The sequence below is a fragment of the Lepisosteus oculatus genome, chromosome 6 (genome assembly GCF_040954835.1).
Source record: "Lepisosteus oculatus isolate fLepOcu1 chromosome 6, fLepOcu1.hap2, whole genome shotgun sequence".
Taxonomy (NCBI): Eukaryota; Metazoa; Chordata; class Actinopteri; order Semionotiformes; family Lepisosteidae; genus Lepisosteus; species Lepisosteus oculatus.
Window position 1 is genome coordinate 48,659,537 of NC_090701.1, and position 22,428 is coordinate 48,681,964.

The 22,428-nt window shown below is 35.7% G+C and overlaps 1 protein-coding gene across 2 annotated transcripts in view; it reads right to left on the reverse strand.

Annotated features, from left to right (window-relative positions):
* The window catches only part of atp6v1h (ATPase H+ transporting V1 subunit H), a 93,372-nt gene extending 71,564 nt beyond the window's left edge, over positions 1-21,808 (reverse strand). For both annotated transcript variants that reach the window (XM_015353656.2, XM_006634026.3), the window contains exons 1-5: positions 21,708-21,808; positions 19,391-19,532; positions 11,222-11,321; positions 10,688-10,777; positions 4,612-4,725 (exon numbers count right to left, since the gene is read on the reverse strand). In XM_015353656.2, the coding sequence (XP_015209142.1) occupies positions 4,612-4,725; positions 10,688-10,777; positions 11,222-11,321; positions 19,391-19,494 (408 nt within the window). In that variant the 5' untranslated portion in view covers positions 19,495-19,532; positions 21,708-21,808. The remainder of the gene's footprint in view (positions 1-4,611; positions 4,726-10,687; positions 10,778-11,221; positions 11,322-19,390; positions 19,533-21,707) is intronic.
* Positions 21,809-22,428: the final 620 nt, after the last annotated feature.

A 22,428-nucleotide genomic window follows, 5' to 3' on the forward strand; every position in this document is an offset into this window, starting at 1 on the left:
TGGTATTAATAGGAGGATCTCTGTGGCTATGAGGGCATTCAAGATGTTAGTATTGTTCGTAAAATCAGCTCTGAGATGATTCTGGCCAGCTCAAGCCCACTACACCTAAGGCATCCTTAGCCAGCTATACAATGCCACTTGGAGTAGTCCAGATAGAAGCGTAAGGCATATAATACTGTATTAGATGGAAAAGACATGTCAGATTGGACTACAGGGCTCAATCTGTGCTCAAAACAAGTGCCTTTCCTGAATACGTGTCCATACCAACTCTGATTTATTAATACTACACCTCCTGTTGTTACATTAAATAAGCCTGAACAACGAATTATCCCTTAATACTAAGATTTGTTAGACTTAACACTTGAGACTTAAGGAAATCCGATTCCCTACAGATATAGCTGGGCCTAAATCACAATACGTATTCTTATACCCTTAAGGAATAATAACCCTTAATGTTTTCATACAACATGACCTAACTGTGTTACAATACACATATATTAAATATGCTTTGCTCTTTTACCATTTCAGTACTGCAAAGAACTAAAGGTTGCATTTTATTTGGAAAAATGGAGGAGGATCAAAAATGTGAGCAGATGTATGAGCATACGATACACTCCAGTCACAGTATCAGTTGGCTCTCCACACAGAACATTAAATTAAGCATCAAATGAAATCATAAATCTTTAATTTATCACTAGACAAAGATAAAATATTAATCTATGCATTGAATTCTCATATTATCATTTGGAGCATCATAATTTACTTTTTTTGTGTAAATTAAGCCAGTCAAGCATGAATCATAATTAAAGACAGAAATTAGCCCACAAAGCGTCAAAGGTTGCAGAAGATAGCAGAATCTGCTGCCACCCACTGGAGGCACAGCAGATTCTGAATAGCACTCGTAGTTATGTAAATAACCTGTTTCAGGCTATCAAATAGCATATACAGTACCAGTAGCAATACCATTCCGAAATACATCTCTAACACAAAAATAAAATGTTCCAGGTATTTCCACACTAAAATCTAAATTTACCACACACGTTTAATTAGGGCATCTTCTGTAGAGCATAAATATTAAAGGCAGAGGAGAATACTGTATGGAATTATAGATCTGTGAGATTTTTTGCAGTGAAATATTGATAAACAGGCAATTTAAACAAGGTAAAAAATACATTTTATTCATAAGCACTTTCCAAAAAGCTGAGAAGCACTGTACAACAGCACACATCTAATGGAAAAAAAGAGGCAAAAGGGAGCAAAAATTCAATAACTCTGATGCTAATTCACTCAGTGCCCACCTGCCAGTAAATTCTACTCTAAATGTCATTGAGAAATGTGTCATTTATAGAAGATGAGAGCAGTATACTAATCCAGAATACTTTTTGTTATAAGCAAAGATGTAGGAATCTGGATTTACTGAAGCCTGTTTCATATTTAGGTGATACCTCAGTGAGTGAACCATTGCAGTAGTGTAACCTTGATTAAAAAATTTCAGTATCAGGTCAACAAAGCAAGGTTCTGTTGGGGGTAGATGGATTATTCCGTTTTATTAAACAATCAGAAAAGTAAGTATTTCACAATCAACAATATTACAAATCCCTTTTTAACACAAATATCAGCTATACAAATTAGACAGATACAATACATTTCTAACAATGGTTGTAAATGGAGTAAATTAAAAATATAACATGGAAATGTGATCACCAGTGGACCGAAATTAATTGTACAATCTCTGCATTTTGGCAGGATCTTTAAACATTGTCGCTATTACTTACCTTAATGCTGCTGTTATTAAGAGTAAGTGTGAATTTGTGCTGTTACAGGTTGGCAATTTAACTGTAAATGTTCAATCAGATCTATTACAGGTACATCGAGAATTATTTTGTTCTCGATCATAAAAAAACACAAAAAAATGTTGATACCTCCTTTGAGAATGGTGCTTTCTCAGTTACTTTTTTCCTTCATCCTCATTAACAGTAATATACTCAGTCAAATCAGTTTTAAAAATATTTGATTTTTTCTAACACCCCTAATTCTTTTTCTTTCTAACAACCATGTAATTTAAAGCAATTAAAACAAAAGGAAGACAACATTTTTGCTTCTCCACATGCTGTGTTCCAAAAAATTGTCAGAAAGTGAAAAAGTACAACGAAGTAATGAAGCACAGATATTGGGAAAGGAAATATTTTAACGAATTTTCAAATATGAAAGTTAGTGAAGTGTAGAATTGTATTGCATATAACCATTTATTGACTAGAAAACTGAGGTCTGTGGATTTTTCACCTTCTGGCAATACAAAATAGCTTCTTCTGTAGCCTTTCTACCAAGACTGATGTCAGGAATAGCTTCTAGTTAATCTTTCTTGCAATAGTTAGATGACACTATAAAAGAAAGTCTATATAGAAAAATTAACATGCAACAAAAATTCTAGGACTAGTGCAGCAGAAGGCTTTGGTTTCAGTGTTGTTTTCCATTATTTCTGCACGATAAAATCACGTCTCCATTGATTCCTACCAGTTTATTGTTTGTATATTGCTGTACTGTGGCCTGTGGATTTGTCAATGGTGTGACTACCATAACTGAGAAGGCAAAATTGTTCAAACTTGTGTCAATTGTGTCAGCGGGAATAAAAACACCTATGAGACCAAGCTCTTAAGCATGTATTTATCAAGGTTAATACTGTTCTGTACAAAATGAACTCTCATACCTATTATTAATGTCTATTCTTCTCAAATATAAAATGATCCTGCACCAAACAATTACATCTCTTATTACATCCCTAAGAAAAGTAATTAATACATTTCAAAGTCGGCATACAGCCAAAATTAAGAAACATAATTATAAAGCAGCCCCTTTGGATTTAAGCAATTCTATTTGTCCAGTAATACAATGTTTGCTGAATTCTAGGCACGCAGTTTGGCAGTTAATAGATGTACTGTTATTAACTACAATACAAGCAAACATCCAGTTTTTTAGAACACTCAGCCTAATAAACTGAGTTTTAATTTGAACCAAAAAATATCAATCAATAAATATTCCAAAGCTTCTCTACACGTTTTGACTATTTATAATATAGTCAAGAGGACAATATTAAGTCTGCATTAAGGAAAATCTCAATCTCCAATATATCTTTCAGAACCAACCATGAATAATAAAGGGAGAAGTTAAACAAGAATAGGGCAAAATGTATGCCATGGTATTAATGTTGGATATATTATTTTATACTATTTGCACTTGCCTCAGGAAGAAAAATATTGTTTCACTTCATCACTGATTTTGGATAAAAAAGCTGAGGGAATCTTAGCTTAAGGAAAGCTTGCAATTCACAATCACTAACACACATACTACCCTATTTCCAACACTTCCAAAGTGTCACCTTAATTTTTGCATTTTAAGTGGACTGTCCTTATATTTCAGCCATCATCCAGAGTCTACCTTGTTCACCTCTTGTTCAACTGATTCTACTTACACACGTCACTAGATCTTTTCATTGACTCTTCATTATCTATCTTCATTACACACCAGACACTGGAGGTTTCAACTCAATTTAATTCCATGTTGCCCAGTTCTCAGTCATTATTCACTTTAACAACCATACCATTAGGAAAACTCAGTGTCGTCCAACAGCAATCTTAACTAAAACAATGATGTTATCTCAACTCTTTGCTTTTACTCATCAGCAAGCACCAGATCTTCACTAACAGCCAGTAATTTCATTCATCACTAACTTTCCAAGCTGATCCTGTTTGGCCAGGGATCTCTCTCCTTAACCAACACTTGCGTCCCTCACACAGCGGCAGCTTCTCTATTGTTTTCTCCCTCCAATGTCCCACACTCTGAGACCACTCGTCCGATGGTAAGCACAGGGGGTGCCAGGGCTCACCCTGTTTCTTCTAGACTCAGCTGTTGCTCAGCTGTGGAGACAAGATACTTGCTAACACAGTACCCTCAGGAATGGGGCATCGCCTATTAACTCCTCTAGTCAGCCCTGGTTCAGCTGCCAATCACAGTTCCTTGACAACAAGCTTTATTCCCATTGATCCTGGCAAACAAACCGTCACAGAGCCTGTCTATCCAGAACCTATGACACCACTCGATACAGCCTGAGACATATTTTCTCAAGCCATCCCTCCATCAGGTCACAGAGTCTCATGGGCCTATAAGCCAGCCCACCTTTTTCCTAATGAGAATTCCCCTACGGAGCTCTTACTCTCACCTTTCAAGCTGGAGAGTAGATACAAACCAAAACCATTTTCCTCCTAAAAAAAATGATAAAGTTTGCAATCCTAAACCTAAAAGCATTATAAGCTTACAAGCTTGTTAATTAACCTGAAGGAGTGGCTAATTCCACACAAGGCCTGTCCTAGCTGCTTTGCATCACATGTAAATGTACTCCCTCCGAGTGTTAAGTAGTCATTCAGAACAACCATGCCTCATTTTGCAGGTTTTTCTAATTAACAGTTGGCCATCTTGGCTCAAGGCCATACCACTATGCCTAAGTTTGGAGCCAAGATGGTAGCTTTCTCATAAATCTAGGTCTACCTCACACAAGGGTTTCAAATATGGAAGAACAAGCAAATAAAAAAAATCAAAACCTTCAACACTACTCACCATATGGACTGTGAAAAGGTCCTGGCGGTTCAGCATGGGAAGAAAATACGACCATGCTGTGTTCTTAGTTTTCTTAGCATAATCAAAGAAGATGTTCACTCGCTGATGATTTTCCTGAAAAGCGGAACAAAGCTGTAAAAATTCAATATACTCTACTATTTTAGGTAATAGATCATATATGTTAGCTGCTAAAGCAAGACTAACCTTTATTTCTATAAGGTGAACCTTACTATGAAGTGTTTATAGTTTTTTTCAGCTAAAAGATACTGAATCTACTAACATAACTAAAAATTAAATCAATAATGATGCTTCAGAAATAAACACCAAATAATCTGCAATGATTTTTCCAAGCATTGCTCAGGTGAAAAGGGGTTTACTCAGTTTAAGAGTAAAAGAATGCCTTCTTGATACTATAAATGTATTAAAAGAACCTAATACAGCCTCTGAAAAACAATAGTTAACAGAAAGTGAACATATTTGTATTAAGAACTGAAGTAAAATTGAAGTAAAATGTTTCCTATAACCTAATAATATTTCATGACTAATTTTCATATCATCACAACACTCATTACATATGAGAACAACTCATTTCTTGCTGTTTTCAAATGCAGAATATCATTAGCAAAATCCAGATGACAATTTCTAAACACAACATTGGAAAATATGACTCGGTTTCTTAGTGGAAGACGATTTTAAATACAATTTTATAAATTCCATTGCTTAAAAGGAGTTCAAAAAACACTGCTAGACTAGTTTCTAAAACAACTAATGTGAAACGTGATACAGCTCAAGTAGTCTTTTGTGGGCAGCAAACTTTATAATCAACAATAATTTTTAAAAGTAATTTTATGACAGTAATATTTGTTTTTTAACTTTTATCTTTCATTTTAATCCAGCAGTAAATAACCACACATTTGCAAATACAATGCATGATCAATTATGATATAAATGTACCTATGGAAAGAAAGCAATAAGAAATTATTAGTGTTTTCATTTGAAAGGAACAGGAGACTTACAGCTTACAGATTAACAGCTCAGTAAGTTTCTATAAAGCAGTCAAATCTAAAACCTAAATATACTTTTATCTTTTAAAACAGAAAATTTAAATTACCAGCTTGGAGGGACTGTAACATTAGTCACAGTAGTAACTACCATCTCTTGTGCTCCTCAGCTCGTGATGTATAGGCCATGCTTTCCATGTGGCTGATTGCTCATACACCACAGGAGACCAACAGAAACAGCTTGTATCTCTTAATTTGACCAGCAAAACTGACTGAGAAGCTCAACATAGATCAGCATTAACTCTAACTCTAGGCGTGCCAGAAGTGGATTGTGTTTATAAATCCTTTATTACTGACCTTCCATCCATCCATTTTCTAACCGCTTTATACAGCACAGGGTCGCAGCGGGGGGGGCAGAGCCTGTCTTGGCAAGCCATGGGTGCAAGGCAGGGTGCACCCTGAACTGTACATCAGTCCATCACAGGGCACTCACAGTCTCAAACACAGACACACTCACACCAGGGGCAATTTCGCCAGGAACCAATTAACCTAACATACAACGTCCACGCAGATAGCACTCCAAGAATTGAACCTAGCAACCCGCACTGCAGGGCAGCAATGCCTACCACTGTGCCACCCCACTACTGACCTTACGTTTTTAAAATCAATTCTGTATGACGTGGAGGACTACTATTATTCTGTAATCATTTGATTGATTCAAATGCACCTTTAAATTTTAAAACATTGTGAAAGTGTGCCCATTTTGCCTCATTTACCATTGTATTTGGCTTTTATATAATGACAATGTCTAAGCTATGATTGTTTTGTGCAGGGCAGGTTATAATTCAATAAAAGGTAATCTGCATTATATTTTCAACAGTCTCTATTAAATCACATTATAATACAAACCAGCAGAAGGCAAATTTTTCATTGACAAAAAGACATTAGTGAATTTAGTGTTATAGGAGGGTCCATTAGTGCATGTCTCATTCTACAAAGTAAAAATGCTATTTTAAATCTAAAATAAAAGGGGTAGGACACGATGTGGCTGAACTCTTATTGGCAGCTTTACTGCTGTAATTTTCTGATTTTGTGTTTAGAGCAACCAAGGCACATGGTTAATATCCCTAGCGCCTCCAAGTCAAGCTTTTCTAAGATTTTGAGTGCCTAAATTCCCACAATTTTTTTTAACGAAAGCAAATTACACATTAATAAGATGTAATTCCACAGACCTAAAAGCTTTAAACACATCTGAGAATAGGACCAGCATTTGAACTAGATTTGAGCTCAAACTGAATCTTAGTTCAATTTAAAAATTAATTGGTACTAAATGGTAAAATGCAATTAGGATCAAAGAGCAAAGCACGTATCCAGGAATAATTCACCTAGGTACCCCTGGCTTTTAGTCTGGATTTTACAAGCTACAGCCAATTCTGGAAACATACAGTATGGTGCAAGGCAGGTCTGAAAGCGTACAATTCTTTTTCCCCTGGGCAGGATGTCAGTGCACTGCAGGGACATGGAGAAAGGAACATTTTACAGTATACAACCAAATTAAGCCAGAACATCTTTCAAATTGTGGGAGGAAACCATAGCACCTGGAAAAAAACTACAGGTACAGTATAAGAACACAAGAACAAGCAAACTCCACACAGATACCATAGCCAAAAGTGCACACATGTGCCTGGAAATGTGAGGCAGCTACACAGCCCCCTTGACCCTCACAAACATCATAACATACGTCCAGCAGTTCATAACTATACTACCAAAGCTCTGGAGCAAAACTAAGAGCATGACATTAATTACACATATTGCAGTATAGATTGCCTCTAACTCCCTAGACTGAATAGTTATTGCTTTGCCTTTAAATGAGGCAACGGAGACACCCTATTTTTTATTTTGAAATTTGTATTGGACTACAGAGTATCAAAGCACGCTGGTTATAGGATGGATGAAAGCAAATGTCTGTACAAGAAGGCATTTGGGTGATATTTATCAGTCATTGATTAACTGGAAGAGTTATGTTAGCACTGAAAGCGATTTTGTCTCTCAAATAAATCTCAACTCAAAGGACAGCTTACTGAAACTGAAATAACTGTACTCACAACAGGGGGAAATCACTCAAGGTTTATACCTAAGCTATTTTCTTTTTGCTTTTTGTTATTTTGTCCCTTTTTACTGTTTTGCTGCAGTTTGGGACAGACAGCATGTAAATCAAAGTAGGGGTGGGATGCCTTCTTAAACATGTCATTAAGTTAAGAAGAATTTCATTATATCTTTTTCCTAATGAAAAACTATAACAAAGTAGGAAAACTTTGTTTTCCTTAAGAACGGAATTCCTCCCAAGGCTATCAAGCAATTGCAGCCATGAGACTGAAGGAGCATACAGGCTTACATGTACTTTACTTAGTTGAGGATTTCAGAACACAGGAAATGAAGACTTCAGACTACATTGATACCTACAATGTTTACTAAACCCACTTTAAACAGGACCCATATGAAATGTTTCACTAAGTGCTTGATGGTAGGAAAATTAACCACCTTAACATCTTAATCAGAAGCATCTTAATTTGGCCATGGATCTGTCAAGTTTCAACTGAATTGATTTTGCAAGACCGTTCCCAAGACAGAAACAATTCGAGCGGTGAGAACAAAATGACAGCCTTGCCACTATCTTGATAAACAAAAACCAGCAGCGAGTCTGATGTTAAAAGTATTTCCACTGCATGGATAATTGCCATGATTGGAGATAATTGGGCAAACAATTTTTCAACAGGAGCAAGCATTGCAGGGCATGTATTAACTGCAAAGAAAGAAAAAGAAATGGCTGTCTCAATTTTATTCAAGAATATGATTTTCACATAAGGTTCATAAAAGAGAGGAGGCCTTTCTGGCTAATTGGGTTTTTAGTTGATCAAAGGATCTCATCTAGCCCTTACTTGAAAAAAGCAATGTTATCAGCTCCAAAGTGGCAGACTCGCACACATACAGTAATCACCAATCATAAGTGAACCAAACTAGATTTTGATTATACTTCTGTATAACTGTTTGTCTACCACGACCCATCATAGTTATGTATATGAACTGACATGTTTAGACGTCCTCTTGTTAACTCTAACAAGTCCATGCTTTAAGTGCTATGCATGATGTGTAGTGTATTATATTTCACATTGATAGTTAGTACCACAGTCACTAAAATATAATTATACTGTATAATTTCTCAAATATTTATATACAGTAGATTAATAAGCAATTAAAATGTCTCCTAAGCATATGGGAAAGGATGGAGAATCAAGTATTGCTATGACTGCAAGATCAGTTAAGTCTCTAAAGGATTAAATAAAATGTTCTTTATACATTGCAAGAAGATCAAAGCAATAGTGCTGTCCGTAGATTATTAGGTGTTAATGAATCCGCGATTCGGACAATAAAGACAAATGAGGCTGCTATCAGAGCAAGTGTTCCCAGTGGTATGCCGTCTTCACTTAAAGCTTCGTACATGACGTGGGCTGAACACTGAAAAAAATTTAAAAAAGGCTTTGAACAATTTGAATTGAAGATGAGATGTAGAAAAAAACACCCCAGTATGCATATAATGTTTAACAAAGCTAAGATAATTTACATGCATCTTGTTGAAAGGTCAGGAGAGGGAGACTGGAAAGTTTCTTGTGAAAAAAGGGTAGTTTAATAACTTTAAAAACCCTTATAATCTACATAAGGGTAAAGTAGCAGAGGGGACAGCAACAGCAGATGAGGAGGCAGCATCCAAGTTTCCAGCTGTACTGAAGAAGATGCCTGATGAAAAAGGCTATTTGCTTGATCAAGTTTTCCAGGCTGATGAGACTGAGCTATTATAAAAGTATATTCCTGATTGCACGTTCATTACAAAAGATGAGATCAAGGCTCAAGGTTTCAAGGCTCCAAGGGATAGGATAACACTTCGATTTTGTTCAAATGCTTAAGGTGACGTCACGGTGAATCTCGTGCTTTAAAATAGAAAGCTTACTCCACACACCCTTAAGGGGAAAAACAAGAATAATCTTCCTGTTTTCTGCAGAGTGAAAAGGAAGTTATGAGTAAGAGCTGCTTTTTTCATGGACTGGTTTCATGAGGTACATCGCTATTTAAAACAAAATAATCTGGCATTCAAGGTGTTGATGATTTTTGACAAGGTTTCTGGGCTTCCTGAAGACTTACTCTTTATTCAACAATTCGTGAAGCAATTTCCCTACCGCAGACACCCTCTCAGTCCTCCGGCCCTCAGGTCATCATAAGGCATCATAAAAGCTTTCAAGACCTATGAAGCGCACCTCACTTTTGACCTTGTTAATAATGGTGTTAAATAACACTAACCTGACACTGAAATAAGCTTGGAAATAATACACGATGACATATGCTCTATTACCAAAAGAATCACTTAATGAAATAAAAAACACCTCTATTTCAGCTTGAAAAAAAAAATTGTAAGGAGACTGAGAGAAATTTGACTGGTTTCCCAACTGTGCTCATAAAGGTGAGAGCTGATCCTTCTGCAAGAGTGTTGCTTCACTCTTAGGAGCTACCGGAAGAAGATCTCGAGCTGACTACACCACCAAGAGATGATGAGGAGGAACAGAAGAAGGAGGATTTTAGCATGAAAGTGAAATAAACACTAGGCAAGATCTTTACATGTACAGTATCTGAGGCAGCAAATGTGTACACTGAGATCTATCCTTTCTTGATCCAAAGCCTCAAATTTGGTATGACCTCATAAACAGGCGTCAACTCACCTCAGAAAGAAAACGCTGCAGCCAATACTTCATGCTTTCTTTAAAAATGTCAAAAGAGCCTTTGCCATCAGTAAGAGCTGTCTAAAGCCGCAGCTGAACTTCCTGAAACCAATGCAGACGATCCTGCTACTCTACAGATGACCCCCCAAAGCATTTCACTTCCTCCTCCCCCCTTCATCACTGTCATCATCATCCTCATGGTTTTTTAATTTATTTTTACAATATGAAAAGTGGGTTGATGTGTTAATTTATTATTAGAAATCACACATTTCATATCAAAACATTAACTGAGCCTCCCATTTTTACCTGCAATGTGTCATCAATCATGGTCAAGATGTACTGTACCGTCTGCTCCTTAGAGATGTGCGCCATAAGGTTAAGAAATGTTTTTGCACACTGTGACAGAAAAATATACATCAGTTAGAGCTGATTGTTATTACAGGATGAAAATGTACTATTTTAACACCCTGGATAGATGTCAAGATATAAGCCAAGCACACACCAACAACGATCAAACTTTTAGCAAAGATTTTTATTTTTATTTTAACTTGGTAATGGTAATTATGCTTGTAAAAATATGGTAAATTACAATTACAAACTCACTATTTATATTGTAGGCTTTTATAAGGCAGAAGTGCAAACCCTCTTGCTAACCAAAAATAACATTAAGTATCAGACTATTGTCAAATTTACGATTTAATGTGAGTTTGTAATACTTTTCAAAGCTTGGATTCCTATTTTAAAAGGCTATAAATGTCAAAAACATTCACACTGAACAGGAATAATTCTTTGGTATGTATGAAAGCATGAAGAAAGTTTTGTTTTTTCTAAATAGTTCACCTGATTTCCTTCTTTACTCAGTATCACTTGCTTCTCTTCTGAACGAGCCAATTCAAACTTCTTAATGAATTCACAATCCTCTGCTGAAATCATCTGTCCTCTGTACAAAAAAAGGAAAAAAAGAAGTTGTACCAAGGTTACTTGTTGCTTTCCACTATAAAGATATATCACATACAAAAAGATCAAATACAATAAATGTATTTTTGTCAATTTCATAAACAGTGAGGCCTGTTCATAAACAGTTATTGAATGTCCACTAAATTACGACTGATGCTTCTTCAGCACAAAAACACACTATTAAGAGAAATATACATGCTGTCTGGATCTTTTGACTTATTGTTCCTGTGCCTTTTTTATCATACATATAAGAGCACTTTATTCCATGTGTCATAAATATACTGTGTAAAATTCACAGTATCACAAGCCACTGATCTTCCCCATAGGGCACCACTGATATTCCTAAATTGTAAACCTACAGTATACTAGTTGAAGTACTTCTATAGTACTTCTTTGTTTTATCATTTGTGCATTTTGGCATTATTGTAGGGAAAGTCCACTATATCTGATTTAGCTAACATAACTGTACTTTAGCAGATTTTGTCAGTTAAATCTGAAGTCCATTAAGCAAAGCCCCTTAATGGGTTTATATAGAACTTGATATTGCTGTATGAGTTTTGCTAATGACATCTGAATAACATCTCAGCTCCTTAAGTGTTTCTAGTTCATGTAACACTTCTTCCTTTTCTATTCCAAGAAAAAGTCTGTTATTGACTTCTTTATACTGAATATAAAATATTGAATTAAAAGAATTACTCTCCATACATTTCCATTTATACTGTAGCTATGGGAAACTTTATTCTTCACTGTTCTTTTGCAGTAGTAAAACTAACTTTATTTTTAAATCCCCATTGTAATATTCTTTCAACCCCTCTTGTCCTTTACAATATCATTTTTATTATTCTCCTTTAATTTAACTGGATCTTATTTGTAATCATTTTATGCAGTACTTTCATTCACTCTATACTTCTTTAATTTAGTAAATTATTTTTCTTTTTAGTCTTTGATTGCATTAGAACGTGTTTTGCACTTCAAGCAGAATATGTTTAAATTGTAGCTATTCATTCTCTACTGAGTTCAGATTAATCCGATTACATTCCATTTCTCTAAAACATCCATTTATCCAGCATTCTTTCCTGAAACTGTGTGATCACAACACAGCTACCTTAACCTCTGTTTTACTTTCTAATTACAAAAAACTTTCCTTCTAGTTGGTGCTTTGATAAACCAAGTACAAATCATTATACGTGTCTACCATTTCAGTTTTGATATCCCTGATGGTTTATCTATTTAAGGAAATAAAAACTTCTTTAACCACTTCTACTTTTACCTTGTTTTGTATATCTCCAGTTTCTTTATACATGAATGCATCACAATTAAAAATCTGAAATTAGTGGAATGTAGCATACTCCTGACACTGCTTCATTTAAATGTTTTTACGTCAAACCTCTATACAGTGAGACCCTCGATTCATCTAGGTTAGCATCCTATGTTTGGATGTAGATTTGATTCCTGTGAAGTGGTTCACCTTCACTGCTTTATTCCTGGTCTTTTCAAAATGAAAATGTTGTATTCTTCACCATCTAGCTGTTGGACAGTCTTCTGTGTTCTAATTGCATCATAATAACCTGATCATGCAGTAGCTTCCATTTCTTGTGTTTTGTTTCCAATAAGGTACTGAAGGCTTTTAGTTTTTCTCTTGGGATTATTTACATGGAGTTCAGACTTTGTCTTAGAAAGGTTTCCAGTGGCTGAGAAAGCTGAAGCCTTCTACATACAAAGTTCTCTGTCATGTGTTGTGCTTACCAATTAACAGGTTCAATTGTTCACCTTTGCACGGTAAAAGCAGAATTCCTATAAAAACAAATGCTAATTAAGTAATAAGGTTCATTTTGTTTTTTAAACTATTTTTTGTATAGAAAAAGTACTGTTTATGCCACTGATCTTTTGTCCCAACATTAAGATCAATAACGTCATCTCCATCTGCCTTTATCTACTTTGTGGAGGTTGTTTATCCACCTCCTCTCCAGACAGAGTTATTGATGCAGATCTGGCCTGTGTTCCTAACAACAAATGTCTCCAACAATACCCCTTCACTCTTTTTCTTCACACTTGCACTGAATGAATTGTCTGTGATTAGTGTCTGAAACTGAACTTTAAACCGTGAGCTACTGCCTTGAGCTTCTAAGACTTGATTTTGACACTGACAGGGCAGATTCTTCAATTTACTTCCTGTGGCAGCCTGGGAACAGGTCTTCTCTTGTCAGTTTCTCTGTGTTGTAGCTCTAATTATTTAGCGTACACATCACCGTAAAAGTGGGGAACACCACTTCATCAGTCTTGGTTCCTGTCGCTCCATCTCCAGTGAATTGACTTTTCAAGGATAAACTTAATTTCACAGCACGTTTCACAGATATCTATAACCCAGCTCCAGGAATTCTTCCAAGGTGCTGATAACACACAAAACCATGGATGTTTCATGGGATTTTATTGAGAAAAATGCGTACTGTGTCTTTTCACACGGAGAAAACATCTCTTGTGAAAAAAGCATTGTTCTTTCCCTAAAGCTCCTTAAAATGTAACTAGTCTGCAACCACTTATAACTTATACCCTCTGTCTGCAATATTTAGCTTCTTAATTCATCACAAATGATGAACACACTGCCTCACTTGTACATAAAGCACTAAACAGCACCACAGCACCAAAATGCAAACTGTGCAACTTCTAATGTACGCTCTTTAGAAAAATTGTAAATCAGTGGCTACCAAAATCGCTTAGTTATATGGCAAATGACTACTTCTACAATTTCCTGTCACCTATAATTAAGCTTCTCTTTCTTACATATTTTAACAGTGGAATTACAATAGACTTTATTGCTGCAGTGTGAAACATATCTCACATTTTAACCAAGTACTTCTAAAAGATTAACCATGCAAAGACAGTAAAGGATTTTCAATGTAAAACTTTTCAACCCAAATGAAAGTATTAGTTGCTAAAATCTATATTATTGGCTATGGAAAACCTTTTTGGTACATTTCAATGTTAACTGATAATGCTATTGGCAAGGGCAGTGGCTAGCATTTCTGGCTCATTCCTGGGGTGCTGTCAGCTTGGAGATTTTTAGGTTCCATCTCCCGTGTCCCAGTACTGGATGAAGCATTCCAAAAATTTATGGATGATAATACTATTCAATTTTTTTTGGTCACAATGGAAAAATCGGTTTTCTAAGTTTAAAAGCTGAGGTTTTTTTTGTTACTTTGTAGCAGAACAAAACAATTTGAAAACCACCTTTCATCACATTATCTTTAGTGTACAGGACATCCCATTCTGAAGTATTATGTTTTCACTAATGTATCTACAACTGTCTTTTTCCAATGTATTAATTGCCTTCTCACGGATTCATTACAGATCTGATCAATGCCTGACACATTCATCCTTAAGATACTTCAGTTCTTTTGAAATACAATTCATATGTGCAGTGACCAGCTAGTGACTTTTCTTTTACTCATTATCGCAAGATCAAAACAAACTAAAAAAAACTTGTTCTCAATATTTTGAGGCAATTATCTCAGAGATCCAGGAGGGAGTCAGAGTAGAAGACATCACAAGACAGTTCATCATAGGAAAACTGAAGTTATGTACTTCAATATTTAATGGCATAGGATCCATAGCTGTGAAAGGGATAGACACAATTTTACCTCATATTTAAGTATAACACCATCTTTTCAAGACAACAGAATTTTTCTGTTTTCTATACAATATGGTCTCTTTTATTTCCTATGAAAAAAAAGATTAAAACACAATTGAGTTCTTTGAATATCTGCAATGTCTGTGTCGCTACAGAACACCGACACTTTAATGTTCTGACATGAAGAGAAATCAGCAATGACCATGTACAAGCTAGGCCTGGGAATCTATGTGGATACCTGCCTTTGAAGACACACAATTTCTAGATTTCTAGAACTGTCATTTTACTTGTTGAATAGTGTAAAGAACTGCCTCAGATCAACAGGGAAGGAATAACAACTAAACGATTTTATTAGCAATTCAAAACAGCTTAACACAAGTGTCCATGGGTCTTGATGATGTTATTGAAGAGTTCACCAGGAGAAAAAAAGGTGTTTTAAAAGTTAGTGCAAATAACATTTCTAATTCAACCATGTCGCAATTTTTCTTTAGTTTGTTATTTTCTCATTTATACCACTGCAAAATTTAATTTTGCTAACAAAAATGTTTAAGTTCTGGTCTAATTTGTTTATTTCAACACGGATAATGAAATGTGTTAATATAAGTCAATGGTGCTACATATAATATTCCATCAACAGAGCACAATAACTTAAAACTGAGAATTTAACAATAATTTGGTGTAATTACCTGTAGAAGCTAACGTACATAGAGGTTTGTGGAGATTTAAAAATGGATTTGGATTACAGATTTTGAATTTCTAATGGCTACCATTGAAAACACACACCTTAGAGCAAAGCACTATAAATCCACATCCAATTCAATATAAATTAACATCCACTGCAAATTGTTAGAGCCCAATACTAATAAAGTAACATGCTTGCAGAACATTTTCGCTCATGAACACATAAACCCAGCCAATCATATGGAATTTTTAAAAACAGTGCATAGTGAACAGAAGGGAAAATGACAGTCACATTTACAAATTGCACACCGGCTGCTCCGAGTACATTACAGCAAGTAATCTGAATGACAAATGTTGCTACCCATGAGTTAAGTCTGAATTTAGAGGCTGTTCGGAAATTATTTCAATTCATTACTGCTTGAGCCATTTGAGAGGGGACAAGGTAAAGAAAGCTGATGTCGGTTGACGTGTTAAACAAGCACAATAATATTTGTGATATTTCAAGGAAGATTTTGTAAAGGTTATTCCATTTCTGTAACTAATCCTTTGATGAACAGTTCCATATGTTCCTGTGAGAAGCTGCAAAAATGGGAAGGGTTTGGGCAAACAACGTAAGTCCAATATTTCAAAATGCTGTGTGCTAAAGCTGCTGGCAACTGAGACACATTTAAGAGCCAAATAATTGTATGGAAGATATGAAAATATCACAACCAGCAAACCTTCCAAAGGCAATGTAAGAAAATGTCTAATTCTTAAGCATAATTGCAACAAGGAGGAGCTATCGTTTTCATCAGCAATGAATGAAAGTGCATTTGATGTCTGGACTATTATGTGAAGACCAAATTAACAACATTTAATGGAAGACCTAAGCCATAAAACCACAGACCAAGACAAATCATAATATTCCTGCAATGGCAAAACTATTATCCACCTTGCATGTGCTTTCTCTGGCTTTCGTTTGTTTTTGATCAAAAACAATTACTCATTACTCCTCATTACTCCTATTATATACTCCTACTCCTATCCTGCATAGACTTTAAAATCCTCATGCTCACCTATAAGGCTCTACATGGCTTGGCACTTCAATACCTGTCTGAACTTTTATCGCCCTACTCCCCACCTCGCAACCTCCGCTCTTCAAATTCTGCCCTCCTTACTGTCCCCCAAGCCCGTCTACATTGTATGGGCGACAGGGCCTTCTCCTGCTATGCCCCCAAGCTCTGGAACTCCTTGCCCAAGGATATTAGAGAGTCACCTTCTCTAAACTCCTTCAAATCCAGACTCAAAACCTTCTTCTTCAGAAAAGCCTTTACTTAACTGGTTCCATTCTTCACCCCTCTGCTCTTCTTAGTACCACTTCCACGGTTGTTGTAATTGTAATTGTGTCTTATCTTGTGAAATCTTCTTATTTATTGTTGTAGTCTTCTTATTTATTGTTATTGTCATCCTCTAAAACGCTTTTAAAGGCGCTATATAAAATAAAGTTTATTATTATTATTATTATTATTATTATTATTATTATTATTCTCTGGCTTTCGTTTGTTTTTGACCAGCACCCAGTTCACATTTTCTCTTGCACTGCTATTTGTGCTTAAAGCTTCAGGGAAACAAACACAAAAAATCCTGTTAACTAAAAGCAAGCTCGACCTACAAGTTTTGAAAATAAATATAATTGGCATTTTCTTGGGAGCAATTTACTGGCTGGGACAGTACATATGTTCCTCTGAAACCTCCACCTCTTTCTGGGCATGTGTAAACAAAACATTTATGCCTTGAATGTGTTAAGTATCCTGGGTTAGGTCACGGATCTCTTTCTTCTCCTGCTTTGCCCCTCAGCACCACTGCCAGGTTGAGGTCTTGCTGGGGCAGATGGGGGCACTGTTCAAGCACCCTTTTGATTTTGCTCTACAAAAGGGAGGCTGGAGTAATTCAGTAAGCTACTGTATACAGCTCAGGCACCTACAAGTCACCTACCCACTGCCTTTATTTCGATAGTCGAAACAAGGCCCACACAATGTTTCACTTTGCTGAAGCCAAATTAAAACAGTTACTTAAATCAGAAAACCGTGGCTCTTTCCTTTTTTCTACAGTACACAGCATGAATCTGTAACAACCTGAAGGCATTTAGCAGAACACAGAGCAAATTACTGAAAGGAAAGGAAATTCCAGACGTTGTAACAATGAGTAAAATGGCAGAATAATCAGTTGGTAGAATAATGTCATGTTTATTACTGAATTCTGTCTATGAAATTATCTTTCCCTGCTGTGAGCGAAAAACAAGTTTTCACTGTACAGTTGTTTTTACTTCTCACTCACAAACATGACCTGTGGGGAAAGATCACATATGTTGTTGTCTTGGCACTGGATGTACTGTAACAAGATCCTCAACAACATATTTTAACATTATACAGATTAACATTACAATCCACTTGACTCTCTGTATTTATACAACAGATATCATGTATATTATTTAATGTTATGTTTTCAAACTTGTTACTGCAGGTGCAGTTTGCACATTTCTCACAAGACATTTTCTCACTGATCATTATGGCTAAAGCCCACTGATTCAACATTGTAACATTTGTTAAATTATATTTCACGATATTGCTTTTCTGTAAAAAAAAAAGATTTTGTATCATTAAATCACAGCAAAAAGAAGAAGGTTTACTAGTTTTTTGTCTTTAATTTAAAGGGGAACACATATAATGCTGGCCCCATTTGTTCAGCAAAGTACAATCAACAGGTAGGTTATGATAAAATAATATACAGTAGATCTGTTAAACGTAAACTCTTCACATCTAATAAAACACAGAATTATGAAAACGCAGCTCCAAACCATCATTTTTTTTATATTTTTTGTAAATATATAATCATTGACAAACAACTTTGCATATTCTAACACATTAGTTCTCCTCTCTTAAATAATTAAATTGATAATAATAATCACATCATGGAAAGTTAATTAAGCATACCTTCTTATAGTTACAAGAGAAAAGATCAATTTAAAACGGGAATATGCAATGTTTATTCAGTGGCTGGGGGGTTAACAAAGTTTAATTTCCTGAAAACATAATAACTCATACAAAAACAGAAAGATATTTTGAAATGTTTCATACAAATTTGGATTTAATTTTAATGTCTTAAAGTCACTGTCAGCCAGATCGGAGCTGCTGGCACTAAAGCTAAAGTTCTGAATGGAAAATCAAATCCAGTATAAAAGAAAGAAATTGCTATATTTTGTAATAACATCTTGATTTACAACTATACAAAGCCACAAATCACAAATAAATTACAACAATGAACCCCACCTACTTCTTTGTATTCTTACTCATTTGTCATGTTTTATTGCTATATAGAAGGGTGCATTACATGCATTATCAAAAAAGGACAAACTTTTTTTTGGGGGGGGGGTTTCACGCCCACTTGTAACATCTAACAAGAAAATCTCCATCAGACCAAAAGATCTCGCTAGGCCAATTCCTGCAGGAGAGCCTTTCTAATACACAGTACAACTGGGAGTACAGGACCGTCACAGTAAAAACCTTTACCCAGCAACAAAGGGCAAGGACAGCCAGCAAAATCAAGTGCCAGAGCTGACGGATGTCGGGCACAAAATAAACTACACGATGCCGTAACTTAATGCATCCATAACCAAAAAAACCATAATAATATGCTGTAAGGTTAAAGCAATAGATTTAAGCATTCAATCTTAAAACACTGGGTCTAAATTGCCATATACTTACTGAAGGTATGACTGCCAGTTAACTTTGTTTGCCCGGACTTCTGCTGCTTTCGCTGCAATGATATTGGTAGGAACAGCAGCATCAACAGCCCCTCTGATATCCATTTTGTGTATGTTCCCGCTTCTCTTCTTTGAATTAAAATCTAAACGATTAAACAAACAAAAAGATCAATCATTCCAAGCGTGCAATATATATATAAATGCATACACACACGAAATTTGAATAGTTACCTATTGCGTTCTACCTGAAAGACAAACCATTTAAAAAGATCAAACCATGGCAGGGTAGTATGATGATTTGGGACTTACTCTGTTCTGGGTTACCACAGCTACAACACAGCCTTGTAACACTTGTAGTCAAAATTATGGGGGTTTTCTTACATCTTATTGAATATCTACTTAGGTAAAATGTGGGGAAAAAATGCAACATGAAATAATGAAAAGAAAAGAAACAAACCAATAGATGTAGTTAACATAAACTGCCTTGGCTACTTCAATGAATCCAAAGCCCTTCACAACAGGGTATATTCTCAGCTAAATTAGAAACCTGTGGTCAACTTTCAGAACATGATCTAGGGCAGTTCAGACAAGAAAGCCATGTCAATATCAAGATCAAGCCAGCTGCTGATTTCAAGGACTTTCAAATGGTGAAATGAAAGGGAACAGAAGGAAGAGCAAAGAAGGGCACAATTCAATGTTCACTGCTACTGTGTGTTATATATGGTAAAAAATAATAATTCACAAAAATATACTGTGTGGCGAGGAACACAAGAAACGTCAAGGTTTTACATAATGGATTGGATTATAACCAACAGATATACAATAGACATGGACAATGTACAGGTTTATAACCTTGGCATACAGGTGACAACAGCAAAAAGAGACTGTGAAAGACTACACATTCACTAACTCTTTTCTAAATTTAATACTCATTTCAGTTCCAAATTAAACATAATGCCACACAAAAGGAAACTATAAACACAGAAGTCACCCAAGAAGGTGGTATAAACTGGGTAGTTGCAGTTTCAAAGTCTTTGTTCAGACAAGGAAACACCTTGCGTGTCCACTAAACCCTAAATATTTGCAAAAACAGCAAAAAGCCAGATTTGTATCAACTCCAAATAAATTATACTCTTGGGCCTTGATACAACTTTGACCTTAACAGCGTGTAAATGTTATGGAAAGAAAGTTAGAGAAAAATCGGATACCGATATAAATACACAACAAGCAAAAGAAGACAATACTGCACAGCTTTGTGAGATACGATACCCAGAATATGTGCGACTGTGATAATTTTTCACAATTTTTTAATTTCTATTGCTTTTTCCAATTCACTCTTTTTTAATAACTATTTTTCACACAATGTTTAACATTCCTGCACATATACAGTTGCAGTGTCTGTGTGTGTAAACAATACCATCAATGTGGGGACAAAATATGTGAAAATATCCCTACGAAGATCACAAGGCCTAACAGAATGTTCCCCCAAAGTAAATGACTGTTTTTCTAAAACACCAAAATGTTTCAACCCCATTTTGAGTCGATATGGCTCTTTATTTGAATGAAGTTTAGAACAGTAAATTAAAATTGATTGAAACATTGCGAATACAAGCGTGCGTGAAGATCAGCACCCAGTAGTTTTTCGGGATAAAAAGAGCCTTATACAAGCGGGAAGTTACAGAAGCACTAACTTTCATCAGATTCAGCAGGTTTAACCTTGTCTGTTTATATCACACGCCCCAAACAGAGCCAAGGGGTATCAGGTTAGGAAAAAGTCATATTTGCTTGCTTCATCATTCAAATCAACCTAGGAATATAAAGGAAGTTTAAACGATCGTTTATAAATTACACAGCAACCGCTGTTCGGATACACGGAACACAGTCATTGGAATTATTTCAAAGAATGAATGTCATTTAGAGAAGTAAAACTATAACAAGAATATCCGCTACATTTCGCAAGATTTCTCTTCAGAAACATAAAATCAACAGAAATAAAATGACCGGGATCTAAACGTGCATTAAAACCACCACCAGTTTGTGCGAAATTCATAACAATTTTAAATACCCTGCATCTGTATTAACAGCACCGGCCCAATGACCTTATAATTTAAAAAGCTGCATGTTTACGTCTGTTTCATAAATGCTTCTTCATTCCGAGGCCTTGTAAAATTGGGTTTGTCTGTGTTTCTCACACATTAGAGTCCAAATGACTCCATTACTTTGTTAATATTATAATTCTGTTAGCTGCCAAGCAAAATGTAAATTAAGTGCGAAAAAAAATCTATCTTATAAGAAAAAAAATAATCAGCTTCTCTTACCTGCTGTCTTTCAGCTGATAGACTTCACTACGTCACGTGGCATGTGACAAGATCACATGACCGGTTTGCTGTCATCAATCACGTGAGGAGGTTGCAGTCTGGTTAACAGTTCAAGACTGGAATTGACGAATGTCGCAAGATAATTTTCTTGTTGAATTAGGCACATATATCCCCGAAAGAAACGCTATTTTTTCCTTTCTTAAACATGTTTATTGGCGTTCGATGTATAAAATCCAAATTAGGCCCTAAACGTAATTCCCAGAGTTACACGGAAATGCACATAACATTACAGAAAAGTAAATGCTTAGGATCGTTTTTTCTCCAGTCTGAATTAGTAGTTATCTCTGCTTTAAACCTTCCGTTTTCTGCCGAAGGGGTTTGTTTTGGCATTTAAATTTAAGCTCTGTAGTCCCTCGTTACAGCAGTGAAGTTACACCTGTTAATTGACTCTGCGTCTTATTTTTCCCACATCCCAGCACCTAGTTTTATGGGGGGGGACTCTTAAAACTTGTAGATATGAATCCATCCTCAGCTTTGTTTCAGGGTGTATTGCTGGCCGTGGAATTGTCAGAGTTCCCCTGGCCAGGCTGTCCTTCCTCTCTGTTGCCCTTACACTTTCTTTGGAAGTTCTAAGAAAATCTGACAGAAGTTTGCACCAAACCTTCAAAGCCATCTAGTTACTCCAGTTTTTTCAAAGACAGCATTTAACAATTATTTAAAA